This window comes from Mirounga leonina, unplaced genomic scaffold (assembly GCF_011800145.1).
Source record: "Mirounga leonina isolate KUSES-001 unplaced genomic scaffold, KU_Mleo_1.0 Mir_168, whole genome shotgun sequence".
Classification (NCBI taxonomy): domain Eukaryota; kingdom Metazoa; phylum Chordata; class Mammalia; order Carnivora; family Phocidae; genus Mirounga; species Mirounga leonina.
The window spans coordinates 12,840,827-12,862,746 of NW_023270426.1; the positions used below are offsets into that span (position 1 = coordinate 12,840,827).

The window sequence follows — 21,920 nt, forward strand, 5'->3', positions numbered from 1 at the left end:
GTGGCGGGGGCGCGACGAGGCTCCCAGAGGGCGGGGCGGGGCGGGGCGAGGCGCGGGGCGGGGCAGGGCGAGACGAGGCTCCCGGCGGGCGGGGCGGGGCGGGGCGAGGCGCGGGGCGGGGCAGGGCGAGACGAGGCTCCCGGCGGGCGGGGCGGGGCGGGGCGAGGCGCGGGGCGGGGCAGGGCGAGACGAGGCTCCCGGCGGGCGGGGCGGCGCGGGGCGGGGCGGCGCGCGGTCGACGTGGCAGGCGTAGGGGCGTGCGCCTCCGGTGGCCATTTTGGAGGCGGGGACGCGCGGCCGCGAGCTCCTGCCGGCATCTTCGTGGTCTTCTCGGAGCCGTAGTCTGAGCACGCCGAACTCTCTGTCCCGCACTTTGCAGCTGCCACGCAGACACTCTCTCGGGCCCCCCAGGTGAGCGTCAGCTTAGCAGCGACGCGGGTGCTGGCGGGCGGCGGGATGGGATGCGGACGCCAGCGGGCGCAGTCCCTGCCAGGTGGGCGGGCCGGCCGGCCGGCGCCGCGGGATGGTTAGGGTCGCGTCGGAGCCCCGCAGTTGTCGAGTCCCGAGCGCGGGCTGTGCGAGCGTGCACGGTGCGGCCGGGGCACGGGGGCCCTTGGCCAGACAAGCAGTCCCTGCCGCGCTTAGCACTGTGGGTGCGGGTCCTGGGTCTGGTTCCGGCCCTTTGCTCCGGGGCGCGGACCCAGACCGGCGCCCCTGGCCGTTTGGCTCCGCCTTCCAGCGCGCTGGCGGCCGGAGCGGGACGGGCGGCAGGCGCCCGCTGACCTTAGCCCGGCCCAGCCCGGCCTGGAGACGTGGCAGAGCCTGCGGGGAGGCCGCTGTCTGCAGGCACAGGATTTCGGCTGTTCCCGCCGTCTCCCGACTCCTGGGTCCACACACCGGGAACGGCAGTGGGAAGTAGCTTATTCTCCCCTAGGTTCCCCCAGCTTTTGCATTCTGCTCTTTGTTCGCCCTTGGGACCGGTTTCCGGGCAAATTTGCAAGATAGCTCCTATCCTAGATTGGCAAAATTTATATCCATTTCTGCCAGTCAAGAGTAGGTGTTTTTGAGTGACACCACGTACTTGCTTGCCAGCATGACATTTTGGCGTTCCGGTCTTTTTCCTTCACAGCCACTATTTCATTCAGTTAACGTTTATGGAAGTTTATTTTGGTATCAGAGCTGAGAATGTAGAGACAAAACTCACATCCTGCTTTGGAGTTCGTTATCTGTTAGAACATCAATAATAATTGCTTTTAAGGCTTTTACTTTGATCAAAGCTGCATTATTCCATTTCTTTATGTATTCTTATAAGTAGCCATTTACTTTGTACCAGAAAAACCACAATGGAAGCAAATTGGAAGAGGAGGGTCAGCCAGAGACTGAGGACTCAATTTTCTTTTCTTTTTTTTTTTTTTAAGATTTTATTTATTTATTCATGAGAGACAGAGAGAGAGAGGCAGAGGGAGAAGCAGGCTCCCAAGGAGCAGGGAGCCTGATGCGGGGCTCGATCCCAGGACCCTGGGATCATGACCTGAGCCGAAGGCAGACGCTTAACCATCTGAGCCACTCAGGTGCCCTGAGGACTCAATTTTCTAAGCCATTTTCATCACTTTCTTTAATGTTGATACATTAGTAACACTTTTTATGCTGATGAGCGGTATGCACTAAAACCTTTACCAGCTGACACTTCACTGTTACCACAGTAGCTTTCCTTCAGTAAGAAGGCATAATATTTATGCACACAAAATTTGCCTGATAACGTCATTAAGCCATTTCTTAGTGTGTCTTTTAAAGACTGAAAGAAATTGACCCTTTATTGCAGGTTATAAGTTGTTTTTATTGCACACGCTATGTGCCAACACATTCATTAATTTTAGGGATCAAGATTATCTTTAAGGGCACCTGGGTGGCTCAGTCGTTGGGCGTCTGCCTTCGGCTCAGGTCATGGTCCCAGGGTCCTGGGATCGAGCCCCGCATCGGGCTCCCTGCTCGGCGGGGAGCCTGCTTCTCCCTCTCCCACTCCCCCTGCTTGTGTTCCTGCTCTCGCTGTCTCTCTGTCAAATAAATAAATAAAATCTTTAAAAAAAAAAAAATTATCTTTAAATGTGACTTCCAGTGGCCAGTGTAAGGATTTGGTAGCATCTGTAAGGAGGAAAATGGGGAGATGAAAAGAGGTAGCTTTTCGGGCTCCCTGCTCCGCGGGGAGCCTGCTTCTCCCTCTGCCTCTGCCTCTCTCTATCGCTCATGAATAAAAAAAAAAAAAAAAAGAAAAGAAAAGAGGTAGCTTTGGCAGGGAGCAATGCAGTCCCCCGAAGGCTCTTTGTGTTCCAGGTTATCTCCCTTTGGTGTAGAGGTACTGAATGAAAAGATGGTGCCTCCCTGATCCCTGGTCTCCATTTAAATGCCATAGATGTTGCCTCTACTTTCACAACTAAACTCTTTGAAAGTGTTGTGTATCTCTACCTCACCTTCTCCTACTCAGTCCAGTTGAAACTGGCTTCTAGCCCCGCTCTTTCCATGGAAACTGCTCTCACTGTGTTCGTATCTTCAGTTTGGAAAATGGACTGCATTTTTTCAGATACCACCCTGTTTTGGCATTTCTGCAGCATTTGATACTGCTGCCCCTTCCCACCTTGGAACTTCTTTGGCTTTTGGACACCACATTCTCCTGGTTTTCTCCTCTTTGGTCATCTCACTCTTCTCTGCAGGCTCATCTTTTGCCAGGCACTTTTTCAAGGATCAGTTGGGTCATCTTTTCTTTTTCACTTGGTGTTCTCTTAGATAACCTTATCCCAGAACATGACTTTAGAGACTGTCAGTAAACTGAAGAAACCTACACTTACTGCTAAACCGCAGACCACGTCAGTATCTCTATTTGGGTGTTTCCAGGAGCTTAAACTCCGTATGTCCAATTTTAAACAGTGCATTAATACCCCTTCCCCAAAAAGAAGACTTCAAACATCTCGACCTTTTCCCATATTCCCTATCTTAGTGAATGCATAGCCATCTATACCATTAGTTGTGCAAGTCATGCCCCATATCCAGTTTTTGAATCTACTCATTCTTCCCTATCTCCCCTGTCATCACACTAGTCTAGGGCAAAGCTGATCACTCTTGGCACTATTGATACGTGGGGCCAGGTAATTCTTTCTTGTGAGGGTTTTTCTGTAAATTGTGCAATTTTTAGTGGTATTCCTAGCCTCTACCTACTAGGTACCAGTAGTTGCTCTAGTTCTGACAACCAAAAATGTCTCAGACGTTGCCCAGTGACCCCTGGGAGGCAAGATCACTCTCCTCCCCTCCGGCACTTGAGAAGCACTTGTCTTGGGAGTTCTCAGTTCCTGTATGAATTACTTCTATCCTCCTTAATAGTCTCTCTGCATTTACTCTGACTGCCCTGTGTCCCAACCTGCATACTGTGGTCAAAGGAATGTTTTCAGAACACAAATATGACTTGCCAAAAACTGGAATTAGCCTAAATGTCCTTCACCAGACCAGTAGATAAACTGTGGCACATCAGTAAAATGGAATACTGTTCAGCAATTTAAAAAAAATGTAGTGATACATCCAACAACGTGGATAGGTCTCAGCATTATATTGACTAAAAACAGGCCGATCTCAAAATGTTATATGCTGTATGATTCTATTTAGGTAACATTCATTAAATGAGAAAATGATAAGAGAATAGTCCGTTGTCACAGCTTGTGGTTAGTGGGAGGCTGTGACAAAGGAGCACCATGAAGGAGTTTCTTTAGGGTGATGGGACCGTTCTGAATCCTGATTGTGGTGTTGGTTATATGAGTCTTTGTGTATGATGAAACTTTATAGAACTACACACACACAGAAACATACACAAGTAGAAACAGGTGAAAATCCAAATAAAATCGTTAGTTACTAGTATTGCATCAGTGTTAATTTCCTGGGTGTGATCACTCTACTGCAGTTAGGTAACATGCTGTCGGTGGGAGAAGCTGGGTGTAGGATACTTAGGAACTCTGGTCTATTTTTGCATCTTTTTACAAATCTAAAATTTCTTCAAAAAAGTTAAAAGACAAGTATGTCATCCCCAGCTTGAATGCTGTGTGGTGCCTTTCTCTTCTTAAAAAACCCAACTCCTTGACGTGGTTTATAAGGTTCAACACGGTCTAGGTTCTTGCCTATGTCTCCGGTCTTCATTCTTTTTTTCCTGTTCCTTGCCCACATGGGTTTTCTTGAATGTGTCTTGTCCCCTCTGCCTTACAGGGCTGGTATACATAGCGTATGTTCACTTTTTCTGGAATCCTCCCTGTTTACTTCTTTTTCCTTGCCTAATTAAATTCTATACATCTTTCAGATCTCTGTTTATATGTGACTTCTTTTCCTCACTCAACTGAAAATCGTATTCTTCTCAAATAGGATGGTGTTCTTACCCTCAGAGCACATAATTAAGGCTACAGTTCATTGTACGTTAGTGGTATTATTTGATCCTCTCCTGTACTGGACTGTAAGTTTTGTTAGTTTTTGCTTACATTGTATGTCCAGAGGCACCAGTACAGTGCTTATCAAGCAAGTGACTTTCACTGAGTATTTGTTAAATGACTAAACACATCAAAATCAAAAACAGAAGTTTTATTTAGAGGTTTTGATTTTATACTCGAGACACACTTGAAAGTTCGTAATTTTTAAGGAAGTTTTCCCCTATTTTATAATCCATTTTTATCTTAGGACTGGTGTTTAGTTACCATGTAACATTTTTGCTGAAGTTAACATTTCTAAAAAAATGAGACATATCATTTAGCCATTACTAAGTATGATTTTATTTATTTATTTATTTATTTTTAATATTTATTTATTTGAGAGAGACAGAGATAGAGAGAGCTCGAGCAGGAAGGAGGGGGAGAAGCAGACACCCTGCGGAGCAGGGAGCCCGACGCAGGGCTTGATCCCGGGACTCCAGGATCATGTCCTGAGCGGAAGGCAGAGGCTTAACCATCTGAGCCACCCAGGCGCCCCACTAAGTATGATTTTAAATGTGAACCAGGGACACTGGGAATTGAGCACATTTCAGTTTTTTTTTTTCATGTTAACAGAAATAGCCCATATATAATGTTTAACGGGGAAAGAAAAAAAAACTTAATATATTTTTATTTTAAATATAATAGTAACTGGAATGTAGATAAAAGTCTAACGTATATTCATGTAGCAGAAAATTATATTAGTGAGTTACTGTTTGAAATTTACAAATAGTTAACATAAAATTATTTCCCAATTATAAAGTATGTGTATGAAAATGTTACATGCATATTACGTGCATATTAAACATTGTCACAGACAGTGTTTTCCTAGGAATTTGACAGATCCTTTATCCAGAAATAAGTGGCGTTATAAATCGTATAGACCTCTGTGTCTTGATGATTTCTTTCTAAAGTTATTCTTTAAAAATACACTTGATTACTGTGCAATATATGTTACATTTCTCTCTTTTTACAGTAAACCGTAACTGAAGAAAAATGATGGAAGAGAGCGGAATAGAGACAACCCCTCCGGGGACCCCTCCACCGCACCCCGCGGGACTGGCCGCAGCTGCTGTGGCTTCCACCCCGCTGCCTTTAGGTATGTGGCCGTGCTGGCACCTCGTGTGTCTGGAGGGTAGGAACGACACCGTTAACTTTTCTCAGAGTCAGTTAAAAGAAGAATACATAGATGAAAACATCTCTGATCTTTTGCCAGGATGAAGGGAAGTGACCTTTTTTATTTAAGCCTAAAAGTATATTTTGCTTTGGGTAAACTTTTGTTCTCTATAGTCATACTGACTATAAATCATCTTCTTAGGACAAAACTATCCTAAAAAGCATGTGTTAGTTTTGTCTTGTGTTCGATGAGTTTGTGATGATTAACCTTCTGACCAAAATTTTTGAGTCACTGTGTAGGTTTTTATGCTGAAAGCAGCAGGGGTGAAAAACGGCTCTATTTTCTTTAAAAAGAGCAAAATGAATGAAAACAAAAAGATCTGCTTACAAACAGGACTATAACAATTGTATATAACTGCTACTTTTACTTAGGGGAGTCGAAAGTCATTTGCACCTAGTCGTATGTGTTGTATATTTTAAATAACACAGTGAAAAAAAGTTATTGGGTTATGGTCTGTTAAATTTTTAAATTTTGCAATAAAAAAGTAATGAGATACTTTGAAAACTAAGTGAAAAGCATTTCCAATTTTGTGGGTTTTTTTCCTCCCCATCTTCTAGCTGCAACCAGTTCTTTCTCTTCTCCAAATGTGTCGTCCATACAGTCCTTGCCACCACACGCGTACTCCACCCCTCAGCCATCCCTCCCTCCTGTGAGGCCTTCCGCACCCTTGCCCTTCGTGCCGCCTTCACCGGTCCCTTCTGTTCCAGCCCTTGCTACTTCCATCCCACCTCCTGTCTCTCCACCACCTGCTGCTGCCTTCAGTAATCCTCCTCTGTCCCACTTCCCGGCTTCATCTTCTGCCCCAAGCACTCTTTTATCTGCACCCTCTTCTGGTCCTCCCACGTCGGGATTTTCCGTTGGGGCAACTTACGACATTACAAGGGGACATGCAGGAAGAGCTCCCCAGACACCCCTGATGCCGTCATTCTCTGCACCTCCCGTAACAGGTAATTCTCTCTTACTGATACTTTGAAATAAATGACTACAGCTAATGTTTAAATACGTTTTTTAATAACTGCTTTATTGGTAAATAATTTACGTATCATACAATTCACCCCTTTAAAGTATACAATTCAGTAGTTGTCACAGTATTTACAGAGTTGAGCCATCGTCACTCTCATCAGTTATAGAACCTTCTAATCATCCCCAAAAAGAAGCCCTCTACCTGTTAGCAGTCACTCCCTACTTGCTCCCGATGTTCACCGCCCCAATCATTCATCTGTTTTATGTCTCCGAATATACCTATTTTGGATCTTTCATATAAATGGAATCGTACCATATATAGTCTTTAGTGAAAACTTCTTTCACTTAGTATTTTTTTTTGAAGTTTTATTTATTTGAGAGAGCAGGTGAGCGAGCACACGAGTGTGGGGAGGGGCTGAGGGAGGAGAGGGGGAAGCAGACTCCCCACTGAGCAGGGAGCCTGATGTGGGGCTCGATCCCAGGACCCTGGGATCATGACCTGAGCCGAAGGCAGACGCTTAACCGACTGAGCCACCCAGGTTCCCCTTAGTATATTTTTAAGTTCATCCACATTGTAGCATGTGTCTGTACTCTGTTCTTTTTTATGGCTTAGTATTCCATAGTATGGATTTTTCTTCCACATTTTGTTGATTCATTTCATCCATTGATGAACTTTTGTGTTGTTTCTACTTTTTGGTATTATACTGCTTTTATGAACATTTGTGTACTGGTTTTTGTGAGGACATATTTTCATGTCTCTTGGGTATATAACTACGCATGGAATTGTTCGCTTTTAAGAAACTGCTAGACTGTTTTCCAAAGCAGTTGCACCATTTCACTTTCTCATCAGTACTGTTTGTTTCAGTATTTCTGCATTCCTTTTTTTTTTTTTTTTTTAACTTTTTTTCTTTTTTGCTACATTACTTTTAACTCCTATCTTTGATCTCTGGAGTTTTCTGTTCTCGCGTTTTGACACTTATATTATCAAAATAAAGCTGATGTTACTAGTAAATGATAAATTTTGTGTGTTGTAAAATGTAGAGTATGTATAGTGTATGTAGTGTCAGATAAAATTCGAAATACTTGTTCTAATATTTTGTATACTTATAGAGAGACACCAGGGTGATATTTGAGAGTCTTCTTTACAGCTTTTCTTAAAAGGTTATCTGGACAAGAATGGTCCAGGGAGTAGTTTTATTTAGCCAGGTAGAAATTTAAAACCAAATAAAAGCTCATGTGTGCCTTAGGTTTATGGTAATGGGCCATCTTTTCTAAGTTGGTTACACCTACCTTCTTGGCTTCCCTGGAATGGTTGTTGGAAACTAGTATCAAAACTTCGTCCTTGTCATCTTTTGCCTGTTACTTCTCATTTTAGGAAAAGAAGCAGCTTTGTTCTGATTTTTATTATCCAACTTTGCTAATCTACTTCTACAAATAAAATTTTTTGCATAGTACAGGCATTATGTCTATGTCTTTGAATATGTGAATTTTATTTTTTGAGTTAAAGTAGGGCATATGAAATAAGTAGTAATTGTTACATGCTTTTATATGATGGGCTTGGGTGCTTACATCAATTATTTTTATGCATTGAAGGGATTAGAATTATAGCTGCCCACATCCAGGTGCTAAATGGGACCAACAGGAAGTACTTTTTGATAAATATTTTGCCCATTTTCAGAATGTTTAGTTAAAAAGCCTACAAAAAGGTCAGGAAATGTCTTCAGAATTTTGTTTCATTTGTATTTTGTGAAGGTTTAGGTGATTCTTGGAGTGCATCATTCAGTCTTGAAATGCCTGAGTATATATTTACATTATTAAAGCTATTTTGAACTACTTATCTCCTATAGTGTATCTTCCTTTTATAGAAAATAGTTTATGAAATAAATTACATATATTAGAAATTTTTGCCATTTACTAGGTATGTTGCCGACTCCCATTACTCAGCAAGCCAGTTTGACATCTCTGGCCCAGGGACCGGGGACCACATCAGCCATTACTTTTCCAGAGGAGCAAGAAGATCCTCGAGTTGGTAGAGGTCAGGATGAGGCATCTGCTGGTGGACTCTGGGGTTTTATTAAGGTAAGGGGTATTTAGTTTGAAAGTTATACTGAACTTTTTAATTTTGAAACTATTAGATGTTCATTAGAATGATTTTGAAAATATAGAATGGTATAATGAAAAAATAATTCTTTTTATTATTACTAGTTTTCTATAGTTCTTCTCAGTCTTTTTTATGTGCATATCTGTGTAGGTGTAATTTTTTTAGTAAGTCAAAATGGGTAGTAACATGTGGACACTATTTTGTATCTTTTGTTTGTCTTTATCTAGCATATATCAGGAACATTTTCCCAGTCATAAATATTCTTCAGAAAATTTTTTTTTTCTTTATGGCTGTTTTTGCCCTCCATGCCATGGGGCATTTATTTCCCATATTTTACTAATGTACTTTAGCGTTCTCTAATAGTAATTCTTACAAATACAACTATGATGAGCACTCTTGCATGCAGATCTTTATGCCCATCTCTGTTTTATTGAGGTTAATTCCTGATGAATGTCAGAGTGAACATTTTAAAAATTACTGATAAAAATGACTCTCCAGGAGGGTTATACCAAAATAGACTGTCCCAGCATTTTTCACTTGCCAGCACTCATAATGAATTTGAAATAGAACGTTTTCTAATTTGATAGACAAAAAAAAATAACCTCGTTTTGATTTGCTTTTCTTGGTTACCAAATTTGAACATTTTTTCATATGTTTTTTTGTTTGTATTTTTTCTTTGTGAAGTCTCTAGTCGTGTTCTTTGCCCATTTTTGAATTGGGATGATTTTCCTTTCTAAATGAATTTGTAAGAGCTCCTCATGTAGAAATATTTTATTACACGCTGTCATTTATTGACGTTTTCTCTTTTATCATACATTTAAATTTTATTACCCTTTTGTGATACAAAAGCTTCTAAATTTTCAGTAGTCTTTTTTTCTTTTCATTTTTTTATGTTAAGAATGACCTTTTCCGGGGCGCCTGGGTGGCTCAGTTGGTTAAGCGACTGCCTTCGGCTCAGGTCATGATCCTGGAGTCCCGGGATCGAGTCCCGCATCGGGCTCCCTGCTGGGCGGGGAGTCTGCTTCTCCCTCTGACCCTCCCCCCTCTCATGTGCTCTCTGTCTCTCTCATTCTCTCTGTCTCAAATAAATAATAAATAAAATCTTAAAAAAAAAAAAAAAAAAAAGAATGACCTTTTCCCACCACGGTATGTGGTAAATGTTCTGTGATTTCTTCGAATTCTTCTTTGGGTTTTGTTTTTTTTTTAATACCTACCAATTTAATGTTTCTGACACTTAACTTTATTACGTAAAGTAGAAGTCAAACTTAATTTTCTTCCAACCACTTACTCAGCTGTTCCAACATCATATCCCAGTGTTTTGATATGTCATCTTTATCTTAGTTATGCAGTTGTTTGTTAATGTCAGTTTCTGGACTCTGTTCTATTCTGCTGTTTGGCCTGTCCCTGCAATAGTACCCTACTATTTTAGTTATTGTTAACTCTGTTTATTATTATACTAATACTTACTGAAAGTCTACTCTGCTCGGGTGGGATGGGGAATATGCATTGATGAGTAAAGAAAGAAAGGTCAGTTCCAAGTCTCTGCGTTCATAACGATGGATCAGTATTTAGTTTTATAAGTTTGCCAGTTTCTCTTTACTTCAGAATTTTTCTTTACTCGTCTTTTCTGTTTATTTCTCTTAATGAATTTTGGGATTACTCTGTCACATTCCTCCCAATATTCTGAGGGTTTGGCTGCAACTTAATTATATATTAAATATTTTTAAATCGGTAGGTGGCTAAATTATAACTAATTTACTACACTTGAGCTTTATGTTTCATAAAGATGGTATTTTCCTAAGCTTCTTTTTTTTTAATCCTTCTGTACTTTTTAAAGTTTTCTTCATACAGGTATTATTCCTTATTTCTCCGTTTAAGAGCATGTGTCAGTGTGTCCGTTAGCTCAGCTCGACATGTCTTGTAAATCGTTCTTTTAATACCCCGCGTAAATTGGTTGACAGTTTTAAATACCCGTGTTACGGACTCCGCTTTTTTCTGACTCACCTTGGTTCAGTGGTAGGTTGGAGGAGGTGGAATGGTGGCCTGTTAGCCAGAGGCCATCTCAGGGGGCACGGCTCCCTTGAAGTCCTTTTTACCACCGGAGAAGTGTAGCATGTTAAGGGAAGACTCAAACCTGGTTCCTTCTGTTTAATAGTGTGGTTTTAAGAATTCAGAGGACTAGATCTGGGCTAAAAGAGAATTTGGGAATTAACACAACAAATATGAAGTAGGAAAAAAGAAGAAACATTAGTAGAAGATAGCAGAGTAATATATATTAATAGGTAACTTCTGGGGAATAAGGATGAGAAATGTTAATATTTTTATTTTTTTCTTAAGGAACCAAGTGTGAGTCTATGGAGATGACTAATTACAGTTTTTATTTGGGACCTTGATGGATAAGTTTTACCTGGTCTTTCATAGAAATAAGTAGATGTGAAATGAAATTAAAATACACACAGAGAAATAAAATGCGTGTGTATGTATACATGTATAAAATGAATACGTATGAATATATACATCCATAAAATGAACACACATATGTGTGTGTATACTTACTTCCCAGGTCAGTGCTCCTCACAGTGTGATCTGCAGACTGCATGGGTCTATGAGAAGGAGAGAAGGTGACAGTGAGCATTTTGAAAACTTAAGAGCAATTTGACATGGCCATAACCTTGTTTTTCTTACATTTTAACAAATTACAGGTCTGCGATGTATCAGAAACTTTAAAAAAGTTTTCTCTCACCATCAGGTGTTCTTTACTTAGAATGGGCGTTTATATGTCAATTTGTCTTGTGCAGGGTGTGGCCGGAAATCCTATGGTGAAATCTATGCTCGATAAAACAAAACATTCAGTAGAAAGCATGATTACAACGCTGGACCCTGGCATGGCTCCGTATATCAGTACGTACTTAAGATAGAGCAGCATGTGCTGTATGTTTTTAAAGTATTTGCCTTTGTCAGCCTCTCACTGTGATTCCATAGTCTTGTAATCAGTGGAAATCCTTTTATGTTGTAAGTTGATTGTAAGTCTTAGTGTTGGTATTATTAATTTATCTTTTTCTTAGTCACAAATAAATTTTGAAAACTCCACAGAATGAACTTTGGGAGGAGTAAAACCAATATGCATTAGTATACTAATTAGTATACTTCAATTGTAAGTAATACATTTTAATTATAAATACAGTTAGTGTTGCTTTGTATGAATTTTATTTTATTCACTAAGGACATTTGAAATGATGCTTTGTTTATATTTGATTTTGATAATTGTCCAGTTATCTGTTTTAATTAAATGTGATTATGCTTAACCTGGGAATAATATTTTTAGAGGAAGTTAATCTATTTATTAATAATACCTGATTAGTAAGTTTGGTGGGGAAGCTATTTTAAGCACCTTTGAATCCTCCTTCCCAAGAATTCTCCGGACAGATGACATAGACATACATGCTGTCTGCCATTTAATTTTAAATGTACATGTCCAGTGTGTGAAGAAACAATTGCTTAGCAGGATCAGTGAGCAATTATTAGTCATTCTGTTAAAGATAACAACTTGGAAGCCAAAGCTGTGCACTAGAACAGAGGTACTAGAACAGAGGTTTTCAGTAGCAATAAAAAGTCAGTAGCTTTCAGGAGTCTTGGTGCTGTTGGTGGTTTACAGTTTAGTAAATGTCAAAGAATAAGACCTTAGTAAGAAGTATCATTTACTAAGTTCTTGCTCTGCCAGGCAGTACTTAGAAACTCTGCAAGGTAAGTATTTTTCTCAAGTTTGAGGTGAGGAACCCCTGGGTTCAGAGAGATCATTATCCTAGGCCACACAGCTTAGTGGAGCTAGATTGGGCCCATATTCAATTTGTTTTTGCACTTGGCCACTTTGCTTCCCTGAAAGTATAAAATTAAATCAAGTATTAAGTCATCTGAATTGTTTTTTGTGTTCATAACTACCAGAGGATTTAGAAACTGGACCCTGCCCTAGATAAGGCTTTATAATGTTCATAATAATTGAATTTGACATAATTAATGTGTCCTATATATTCTTTTCTTCACAAGCTTGTATTTTGAATGAGGGAAAGAAAGGAAATTAGTATTTTTGGAGTCCTTGCTATTTTAACGGGTACTGTGTTAGACTGTGAAAGCAGTTACTTAATCCTTAGAACAAGCCCTGTGAGGTGGCAGATACTTTACTGTGAAGAAATAAGCTCATTGACTTCCCCAAGGTAACAGAACTAATGAAATCAGGACTCAAACCCAAGGCTTATTCTCAGGCCAGTAGTCAGCCTGACATCAAGAAAAAGGCAAAAGACGAAGGGGGTGGGGTTATAGGGGAAGATACAAAATGAAATGTCTATTAGCGAAATCATAACAATATATAGTCTTAATCAGTTAGCTATAAAAAGCAATAAAACTGATGTGAAAAAGTTGACACCTTATTGACAGGCAGCAAAAGCAAAGACTATTCTGATGTAACAAAACTTGAATTAAAGCTTAAGGTATTTTTACAGAAATATTCTAGAAATCACCGTAACAGTTTCAGATGTATCAAGAAAGCATAAGAACTGTTAGAAATGCATTTTATGGGGCGCCAGGGTGGCTCAGTTGGTTAAGCGACTGCCTTCGGCTCAGGTCATGATCCCAGCGTCCTGGGATCGAGCCCCACATCGGGCTCCCGGCTCCACGGGAAGCCTGCTTCTCCCTCTCCCACTCCCCCTGCTGTGTTCCCTCTCTCGCTGTCTCTCTCTCTCTCTCTGTGTCAATTAAATAAATAAATAAAATCTTAAAAAAAAAAGAAATGCATTTTAACACAGTTTAGCTTCCTGTGTTCTTAGAATTACTTTTCCCGTCATCATTAAAGTTGGCACTACTTACTACAAAAAGGCTGAAAAAGCCTTTTGAGCTGAAGTTCAGTGGAACGGTACTCAGATAGGGTCAAGAGACATGTCCCACAAGGAGGAAGAAATGAGTAAAAAGTGTATTTGTTCTCTTCTCTCCTATGGGAGTCAATGCTTTTAGGTTTTAGTAACTTATGAAATTCTAGTAAAGATGGGAGCTATAGATCATCCTATTAGGAAAAAAGATACTTGATAAAAAGCCCACGTATTTTGAAGATACTATCAGCTATTCCACAACATATTAGGGAAAAGCATAGCATTGTTTCTGGGGCAAAATGGTTTACCATACAAACAGCTTTCTGGATAAATCTATTTACTAGTGATAGCCATTCATACTAAGTAGCGAAATACGCTATGCTCAGAACTAGGTCTTTGAACTCAGTATGTCACAAACTGTTAGGTAAAGATTTTTTTAAAAATTAGGTGTATTTGATCAAATTACTCTGTCTAAATGGTACATAGGTTTTAAAAATAATTGAAAATAAAAAGGTTTTAAAATCTTTATTTCATATCTTAGCCTTTTTAAATTTCAAGTTTTATATATGTTGGTATTTCCATTTCCTTATATGCTTGCATATTAGGACAGTAATAGTTGTATAATTTATAACTAAATATCCCATTTGTGGCGTCTGCTGTTTTTTTTTTCTTTTAATGATGTGGTTGTATGATAAAGTTGACTCCCACATTTAAACTGTTTCCTAGATAAAAAACATTTCATGGCAGTCCTCATTTAGTGCAGGCTTCTTTACAACTCTGACAGATTACTTGTAATCATCAATAACAGTCTTCATTTTCATTTTCTCTAGTGTATCCTAAATGTGTAACTTGGATTTCACAAGCCACATAATTCATTTCTGTGATAGCTCAATAGTTGAAGGCCTAGGAACTCCAGCATCCCCATGGTATTAGAAGTTTGTGTATAATAGATGTGTGTCTTTACTAAACAACAGCAGAAAAACCATTTTGATTTGCAGCCTTAAAAAATGCAATGTTTTATCCAAAGTTTAAACTTACTAGCAAATGAGATCTTGTGAAATCAATAGAGTGATATAGTAGAAAATTAAACTTTTTTCATAGCTGTTAGAACATTATTTCCCAAATTGACATCTATGGAAAACTTTCTAGGAGTGGTTATTAGATGTTAACATATTCCATGAACACATTAAGTATGGAAAGTACTGGGTTAAAGCCATGAATTTTAACTTTTGGTTTTCTCAGAATCTTGATGTTAATGTTCCTTGTGAATTTCTAAGAAAGAAACATGTAAAGTATTTCCCAAGCTTGTTTGACCACAAAATGCTATTTTAAGGTGGGGCTACTAATACATTCTGGAACAGTATTCCATAGAAAAAAAACTGTTGTGTTCTGTGGCAGATGGGATACTCAGAACCATTAGAAGATATGTGCTGTCTTCTGCCTGCAGATGAGACTCCCTCAGATAATGCATTAAGTGCTCATTTTTAAGTCAGGAAAAGTGGTAGTTTGGGTCTAAGCACTTGGAATAAGATGCTGTTAGATGAGGAGATGAAAACGTGTGTGATGGATCAGCTGTGTAGTGAAAAGAAGATTTTGGTATGTGACAGACCTAGGTTTGAGTCCCGACATCATCGCTAAGTAAGTAGCTGTGTTACCTTAGGCAAGGCCTTATCAATCTTAGTTTCCTCAGCCTATAAAAAAGTTCATCATCTGTGTCTTGCTGTATTTTGTGAGGTCAGTAATAATTATTAATAAAATGTTAGCATATGGCATTGCTTATGAGAATTTCATTATTTTAATTTGGAATTGAAATTTTCTTCTGATCTTTGTAGAATCTGGAGGTGAACTGGATATTGTAGTGACCTCAAATAAAGAAGTAAAAGTTGCTGCCATCCGAGATGCCTTCCAGGAGGTCTTTGGCTTAGCTGTGGTCATAGGGGAAGCTGGACAGTCCAATATTGCCCCACAGCCAGTGGGCTATGCGGCTGGATTAAAAGTGAGTAATACAACACCTTTTTCAGCATAAAGAAACTGGCAGTTAATTTTTTCATAATTCTGATAATCTTTTGCTCTTTATGGAGCTAATGGGTTTTTACATTCTGAGGTATTGATCATCTTGGTTTTTATTTAGACAACTGTTGTGTAATGAAGATACAGTGGAGTTTGAATGTAAAGAAACTCAGGGTAGGTTTTGATGCTTGGGCAGGGGAGGAAACAACTTGCAGAGAACACAGAGAGAGTAGTTAGTCCTAAAAGAAATCTTAACCTAGTGCTAACCTTTAAGTCCTACTGAATTTAAAAATTTTGTACTGAAATTACAGTACCTTTAGAATTCTCTAAGCTTTTTATTACTATCACTATTAATAATACTTTACACTTACGTATTTCTTCATGGTTTTGGGGACTCTAACATATTTGGAAGTTTCAGAGTAGTAATGGAGTTCCAGTAGGCAGGTTCTAGATTGGCCCTTTTAAGTCTCCCTTTTCTCTTGTACTTGGTGAGGGGACTTAGCATTCATCCGGAAAGCTTTCTCTTGCTTTCTTGCTTTGATTCTTCCCCTTCTCCATCCTTTTAATTCCCTTGCCTTAAGGACCTGACTGCCTGGCACCTTATAGGTATGTATAATACCTATATATAACCAGAGTTTGCCAAGGTCTCTTTTAATAGAGACCTATTAAATATTATCAATAATAACATCAATAGGAAGAGGCTTCCTTAGTTTTTCCATAGTGAGAGAAGAGGATCTTCTGATCAAGTCTATAGATAATAAATTCTCCATAACAGGGACAGATGATAGGGTAACTTATTTTAAAGAGAAATTTCATACAACCACATACACCACCACTTCAATATTACAGTTTGTCTTCTGGCCTGTTACCATTAAAAAACTTGTCACACATCTGCATGAAACCAGTTCCATTCCCAGTGAACTAGGTCTGGTCCCCTCAAGCCAGTGAAGGTTAAAGTTCCAAGAATCCTGTCCTCTCATACATTTTTTTTACCACCAGCATATAGACACGCAAGAACAAATGAACAGTGAACAGGTCATCAGCATACAAATATTTCTCCCACTTAAAAAAGCAAACGAAAGAAATTTTGAACAAATTTTTTTTAACCTCCTCTCCTCATCATCTACCACCTTAATTTTTTTGCTGCTTTTTGCAGCAAAACTCCTCCAAAGAATTGCCAACATCTTATCTCTAATTGTTCCCTTCATATTCTCTTACACCCGGCCCCGTCAGGCACTTAGAGAATGCTGGGCAGGTCAGCAGTGTTCCCCATCTTGTTTTGCCTGTCACTGGCTTTTGAGACAGTTGTTATTCTTTAATGTTTCTTTCACTTCTGAAGTGTCATACTTTTTTTTCCTTGCCTCACTATTTGCTCACTCCCCTGTGCCTCCTTTGCTGGTTCCGCCTAATGATCTTGTCTTTACATTCCCTCCCTCGTGAGTTGATAGTGTCTGGTGGCTTTAAATACCATCTGTGTGTGGACAGTTCCAAGTTTCTATCTCCAGCACAGGCCTCTCATGTCAACTAGATTTATGTAAAAGTTGCCTCCTCAACCCCTTAACTTGAATGTCTCAAACTTAACCATGTTTAGCATCCATCTGCTTTTCTTTCCTCCAAGCCTGCTCCTCTGGCCTTGTCCATCTCCGTTCATTGATGGCAGAACTATCCTTCCATTTTCTCAGGTGAGAAACCTTGGAGTCACCCTTGACTCCTCTCTTTACCTATGTCCAGTTCATTAAGAAATCTTGTTCGTCCTCCACACTTGTTCACAGTGTGTCCAGCATCTGACTCTTCTCACATGCCCACCGCCACTGCAGTGTCTTGATGGAACCTTGCCATTGACTTCTACTAGGCCATCTGATTTTAGCATTATCTGAATGGGGTAACCCTGTGGCCCTCTAGGTCCTTCTGAACGGAGTAGCCAGGTGATCCTTTCCAGTCACAGGTCAGAGCATGTCACTTGTGTTTCAGCACTTTATATTTTACCCATTGTAAACCCACATTCCTTACGGTGACTTCCACGGCCCCACACAGTCTGGCTGACGTGGTGCTTGTTCCCTGTCTGGCTGCCTCTCCGGCTGGTCTTCCCCTTGCTCACTCGCGCCAGGCACTTCAGCTCCCTTCTAGCTCTTCCTACTTGACTCGCATGCCCTCGCTTAGCCTTTTCACTAGCTCTTTCTTCTCTTGGGGACATTCTCCCTCAAATGTGTACTTGGTTGGCTCTCTTAAACCTTCTTTAAGTCTTCAATCTTCCTTGCACGGCGTGGCCTGTCCTGACTGCCTGTTTAGTACTACATTCCACACTTCTGTACCAAGATCACCCTTCTGCGCCTCTGTTTTCTTTCCTGTAGTACTCAGCACCTTCTCCTACACTCTATCATTGTGTTTTATAGTGTTTTCCCACAAGAATTAAGGTCCTCAAGAGCAGGAATTTTGGTTTGGTTCACAGATGTGAACTCTTAGATGTCCTTTAGAATGAATATCTAGCAGTTTTATCAAAATGTCTAAACTGTAAACATCAGAATTAAAAGTGTAAGGGTATGTTTTTAAAATTAATCATTTATTTCCTCAAGTTAGCAGTCTAATACAGAAAACATTTTCATTGTAGGATCTGCTTCCAGTTTTGGTTTAACACCCTATCAGTTTCATGAGAAGAATAAAGATTTTTCACTTAATAGCACTCCAGCGGCCCACCTGTTGCAGTACCTTGATCGAACCTCCACAGTCAAACAGTGGTCTTCAAACTGGTCTAGAAGTACCTCTTGATACACAAAGATTTTACAAGATCTGAGGAGACCCAGAGAGTTTTAAGACACCCAGCTTCTTCAGCTTCCATATGTACTCTTGCCTAAAAATTTTCTGCCCATATGTACCTGTGACTAAGGCAGCTTGTTCTCCTTTCCCATCTCCCCCTTAGGAAGCCCTGTTCTCTCCCTTTGGGAAATGAAACATACCTCTTACCCACCAAATATTCACATGATACATTGCCTCCGAACATGAAAGACTCCTGAGTGTCATCTGAAGGGACAATTCAAAATTGTTTTTGATGTTGGGAATACAAATAACATAATGACTGGGTAAAACCCTTTTGCAAGTCATATGGTTTCCAGTTGTTTGTTCCCATCAAAACTGAGGAGGGACCAGACAGAGTTGTCAGCTGATAGGTCATTAATTTTTGATGATAAATCACCATGTGATATTTGGAATATAACTTAAAATTTTCATGGTTTTTAAAACATGTGTCTTAAATATTTTGTTATATTAAATATTATTACATAGAAGATACTTAAAATCATTAGGTGCTGCTCTTAAAAGGCTGATTGAGATTTTTTTCTAAAAGAAAAACCTCATCTTCTAGGTAATATTAATCCTTCAGTTTATGTGGTGGTTTTATTAGTGTTTGACAGATTCATTTTTGCTGTTGGTTTTTGCCCTTCAAATTCAAATATTCGGGTTTCTTTTCCATAATTTTAAATAAAAGCTTAAAATCAAAATTCATTGAAACTGATGCATGCATAGGAAAATCATTTACAAATTTATCAGCTGTTTTTTTCAGAAGCAGTAGAGGGAGCTAATGAGAAGAAAAATAATGTAGAGTCCTAGAATATTAAAATTTGAACCCAGATTTTTTACTCCCCATCAGACTTTGTTTGAAGGAAAACTTAGGTTTAAGGAAATAAATCTGCCATAAGTAACATTAGGGAGCTTCTGAAACTTATGTGCCAACCGTTAATTTCATTGCAGAGCCAGTCATAGTTATGACCACTGTTTTATAACTTACTTTACCAGAGATGTAGATAATATTTATATGCAGGTAAGAAGAAGCATGGAATTTTGATTAAACCAAATCGCTTAGTATAAACTCTTAGAGTACAGGATAAGCTCTGGGGGCCTCTCTCTATCCTTCCGTTTGAGATAATTACTTCAGTGTGGCCTCAGAACTACCTAATTCTTGATCCCTTACACTTCTGAAAATAAAGTTAAAATTTTATTCTCAAAACATTGGTGGGGACTGATCTTAAAGCGTCTATTCCAAAAGATGCCACACTTAATTAACATCAGAGAAGAGGCACATATAACCCCCTCTTCATTTTCCTTATGAAATACAAAGTCCTATGTTGTAGTATAGTAAAAAATGAACAAACTTAGTTTCCTGGAAACATTAAATCTAGGAATATTTTGTTGTTGTGCTTAGCTTAGATATCTTCAAAGAGTTAGGGATGAATCTCTTAAATATCCCACTAACTCCCTAATAGTTTTTACTGAATTAACATTTATTTAAACTTATTCATAATCAAAATTCAACCATAACTGATTTCCTCTTGGGAGGAAAATGATTGAGGCAAATTTACATTATCCAGTATAACATCTTATCTGTTACATTTTCTTTCAAATTCAACAGCTGCCTCCTCATTCACTGTTAGTAGATTTACATCATTCAGATTCTTAACATGAGTAATACAAATTTTTAAGAAGGCCCTTATTTCTTCCCTTCTTTGTTTTTGCGTGTAGTGTTTTCTTACTGAATGTCTCTAGGGTTAGACAGTTGTGTGTGGTACTAGAGAGATAAGAGTGAGCAAAAATACAGTCGATATTAGTGTAGCTTAATTCATATCTTCTTTCATCCTTAATCTTTATAAGCTAATGTCTTAAATTGGTTTACCCATTTTCATGCACTGCTGACCTTCTCTTCTTTAATTCTGTTGTCTCCGAAGTAAGTCCAGTTGTCTCTAGAAGTGTCCTAGCTTTTGAAATTTTCATTTGATGAGAATTGACCACTTTTTCTCATTCACTACTTACCTCTGCTGTCCATAGGAAAAGTAGGCTAATGTATTATCCATGGTAGTTTTATTCAAAAATAGAATGCATTTTGTCTTGCTTTTTGAACACTTACTGTCACTTCTCTTATGATCACTGTTTATGAAGTGATTCAGATAAAGTAGTAAATAGCAACTTTACGAAAAACTTGTAATTTTCTACCATAAGAAATGTATTGATGATTTTGAGTTATCTATACAGTGTTCTCAGCCCCTCAGTTTTATTGCATAAATGGTAAATAAGTTTTGGTGCGATGTTTACATTTGCAGTTAAATATAAATCAGCTGCCATTTTGGTGCATATTTTAAGGCTATATTTAAAGGAAGTAAGAAGCAAGAGAAAAAAAACATTCACTTTGATACAATGGCCTACCTAGATACCTGAAGGGAAAATTAATTAAAAACTACTAGGACTGAAAAAAGATTTTTATCAGTAAGATATCCCGTTGGCAGATCAACATTAAGAAGTACATAGTTTCATTTTATTAGTAATAACCAAGTAGAACATTAATATAAAAATAATCCATTTCGTAGTAGCAACCAAAATAATAGTGTATGTGGGAATAACTTGGAATATGCTCTATAAACTGTTAATACTGAGGGGAACATGAATTGGACTTCTGTACTATTTACTCTTCATACTTCTGTATTTGAATGTTCACAATGGGTATATAGGTGTTCGTGTGTAAATGTATTTGTGTATTACTTGTATAACCATATTAGTATATTTAATACTGAATAATTAGAAATGGTTTCTAACCTACATGGTTGTCATTCAGGGTGCCCAGGAACGGATAGACAGCTTGCGTCGAACTGGAGTGATCCATGAAAAGCAGACTGCTGTGTCAGTAGAAAACTTCATTGCGGAATTGCTACCTGACAAGTAGGAGGCTTTTTTTTTTTTAACATAATTACAAATTTGTTTTCTTGTAATGAGAACTCTCAAGATCTACTCTCTTAGCAATTTTCAGATATACAGTACAGTATAAAGTGTAGTCACTGTGCTGTACATTTTATCCTCGTGACTGACTTTATGACTGAAAGTTTCTTTTAACAACACCCTTCACTCGTTTTACTTGCCCCCCTGCCCACCGCCTTTCCAACCATCAGTCTGTTCTTTGTATCTGTGAGTTCATATTTTTTTATTCCGCGTAAAAGTAGGATCATACAGTATTTTTCTGTGACTTATTTCCCTTAGTATAATGCCCTGAAGGTCCATTCATATTGTTGCAAATGGCAAGATTTCCTTCTTTTTCCATGGCTGAATAATTGTGTGTGTGTGTGTGTCTGTACACACCACATTTTCTTTATTCATTCTTCCATTGACAGACACTTAGGTTGTTTCCATGTCTTAGTTATTGTAAATAATGCTGCAGTGAACATGGATTGGTGGGGCGGGGGGGGGGGCGCATATATCTCTTCAAGGTAGTGTTCTCATTTCCCTCAGATAAATACGCAGAAGTGGAATTGCTGGATCAATATGGCTCATTTAATTTTTTA

The 21,920-nt window shown here is 39.0% G+C and overlaps 1 protein-coding gene across 1 annotated transcript in view; it reads left to right on the forward strand.

The window, feature by feature from the left end:
- The first annotated feature begins 280 nt into the window (after positions 1 to 280).
- The window catches only part of PRRC1 (proline rich coiled-coil 1), a 46,677-nt gene continuing 25,037 nt past the window's right edge, over positions 281 to 21,920 (forward strand). Inside the window, exons 1-7 of the mRNA XM_035014035.1 lie at positions 281 to 411; positions 5,470 to 5,592; positions 6,228 to 6,617; positions 8,552 to 8,712; positions 11,533 to 11,635; positions 15,426 to 15,589; positions 21,200 to 21,303. Coding sequence (XP_034869926.1) covers positions 5,490 to 5,592; positions 6,228 to 6,617; positions 8,552 to 8,712; positions 11,533 to 11,635; positions 15,426 to 15,589; positions 21,200 to 21,303 — 1,025 coding nt within the window. The 5' untranslated portion in view covers positions 281 to 411; positions 5,470 to 5,489. The remainder of the gene's footprint in view (positions 412 to 5,469; positions 5,593 to 6,227; positions 6,618 to 8,551; positions 8,713 to 11,532; positions 11,636 to 15,425; positions 15,590 to 21,199; positions 21,304 to 21,920) is intronic.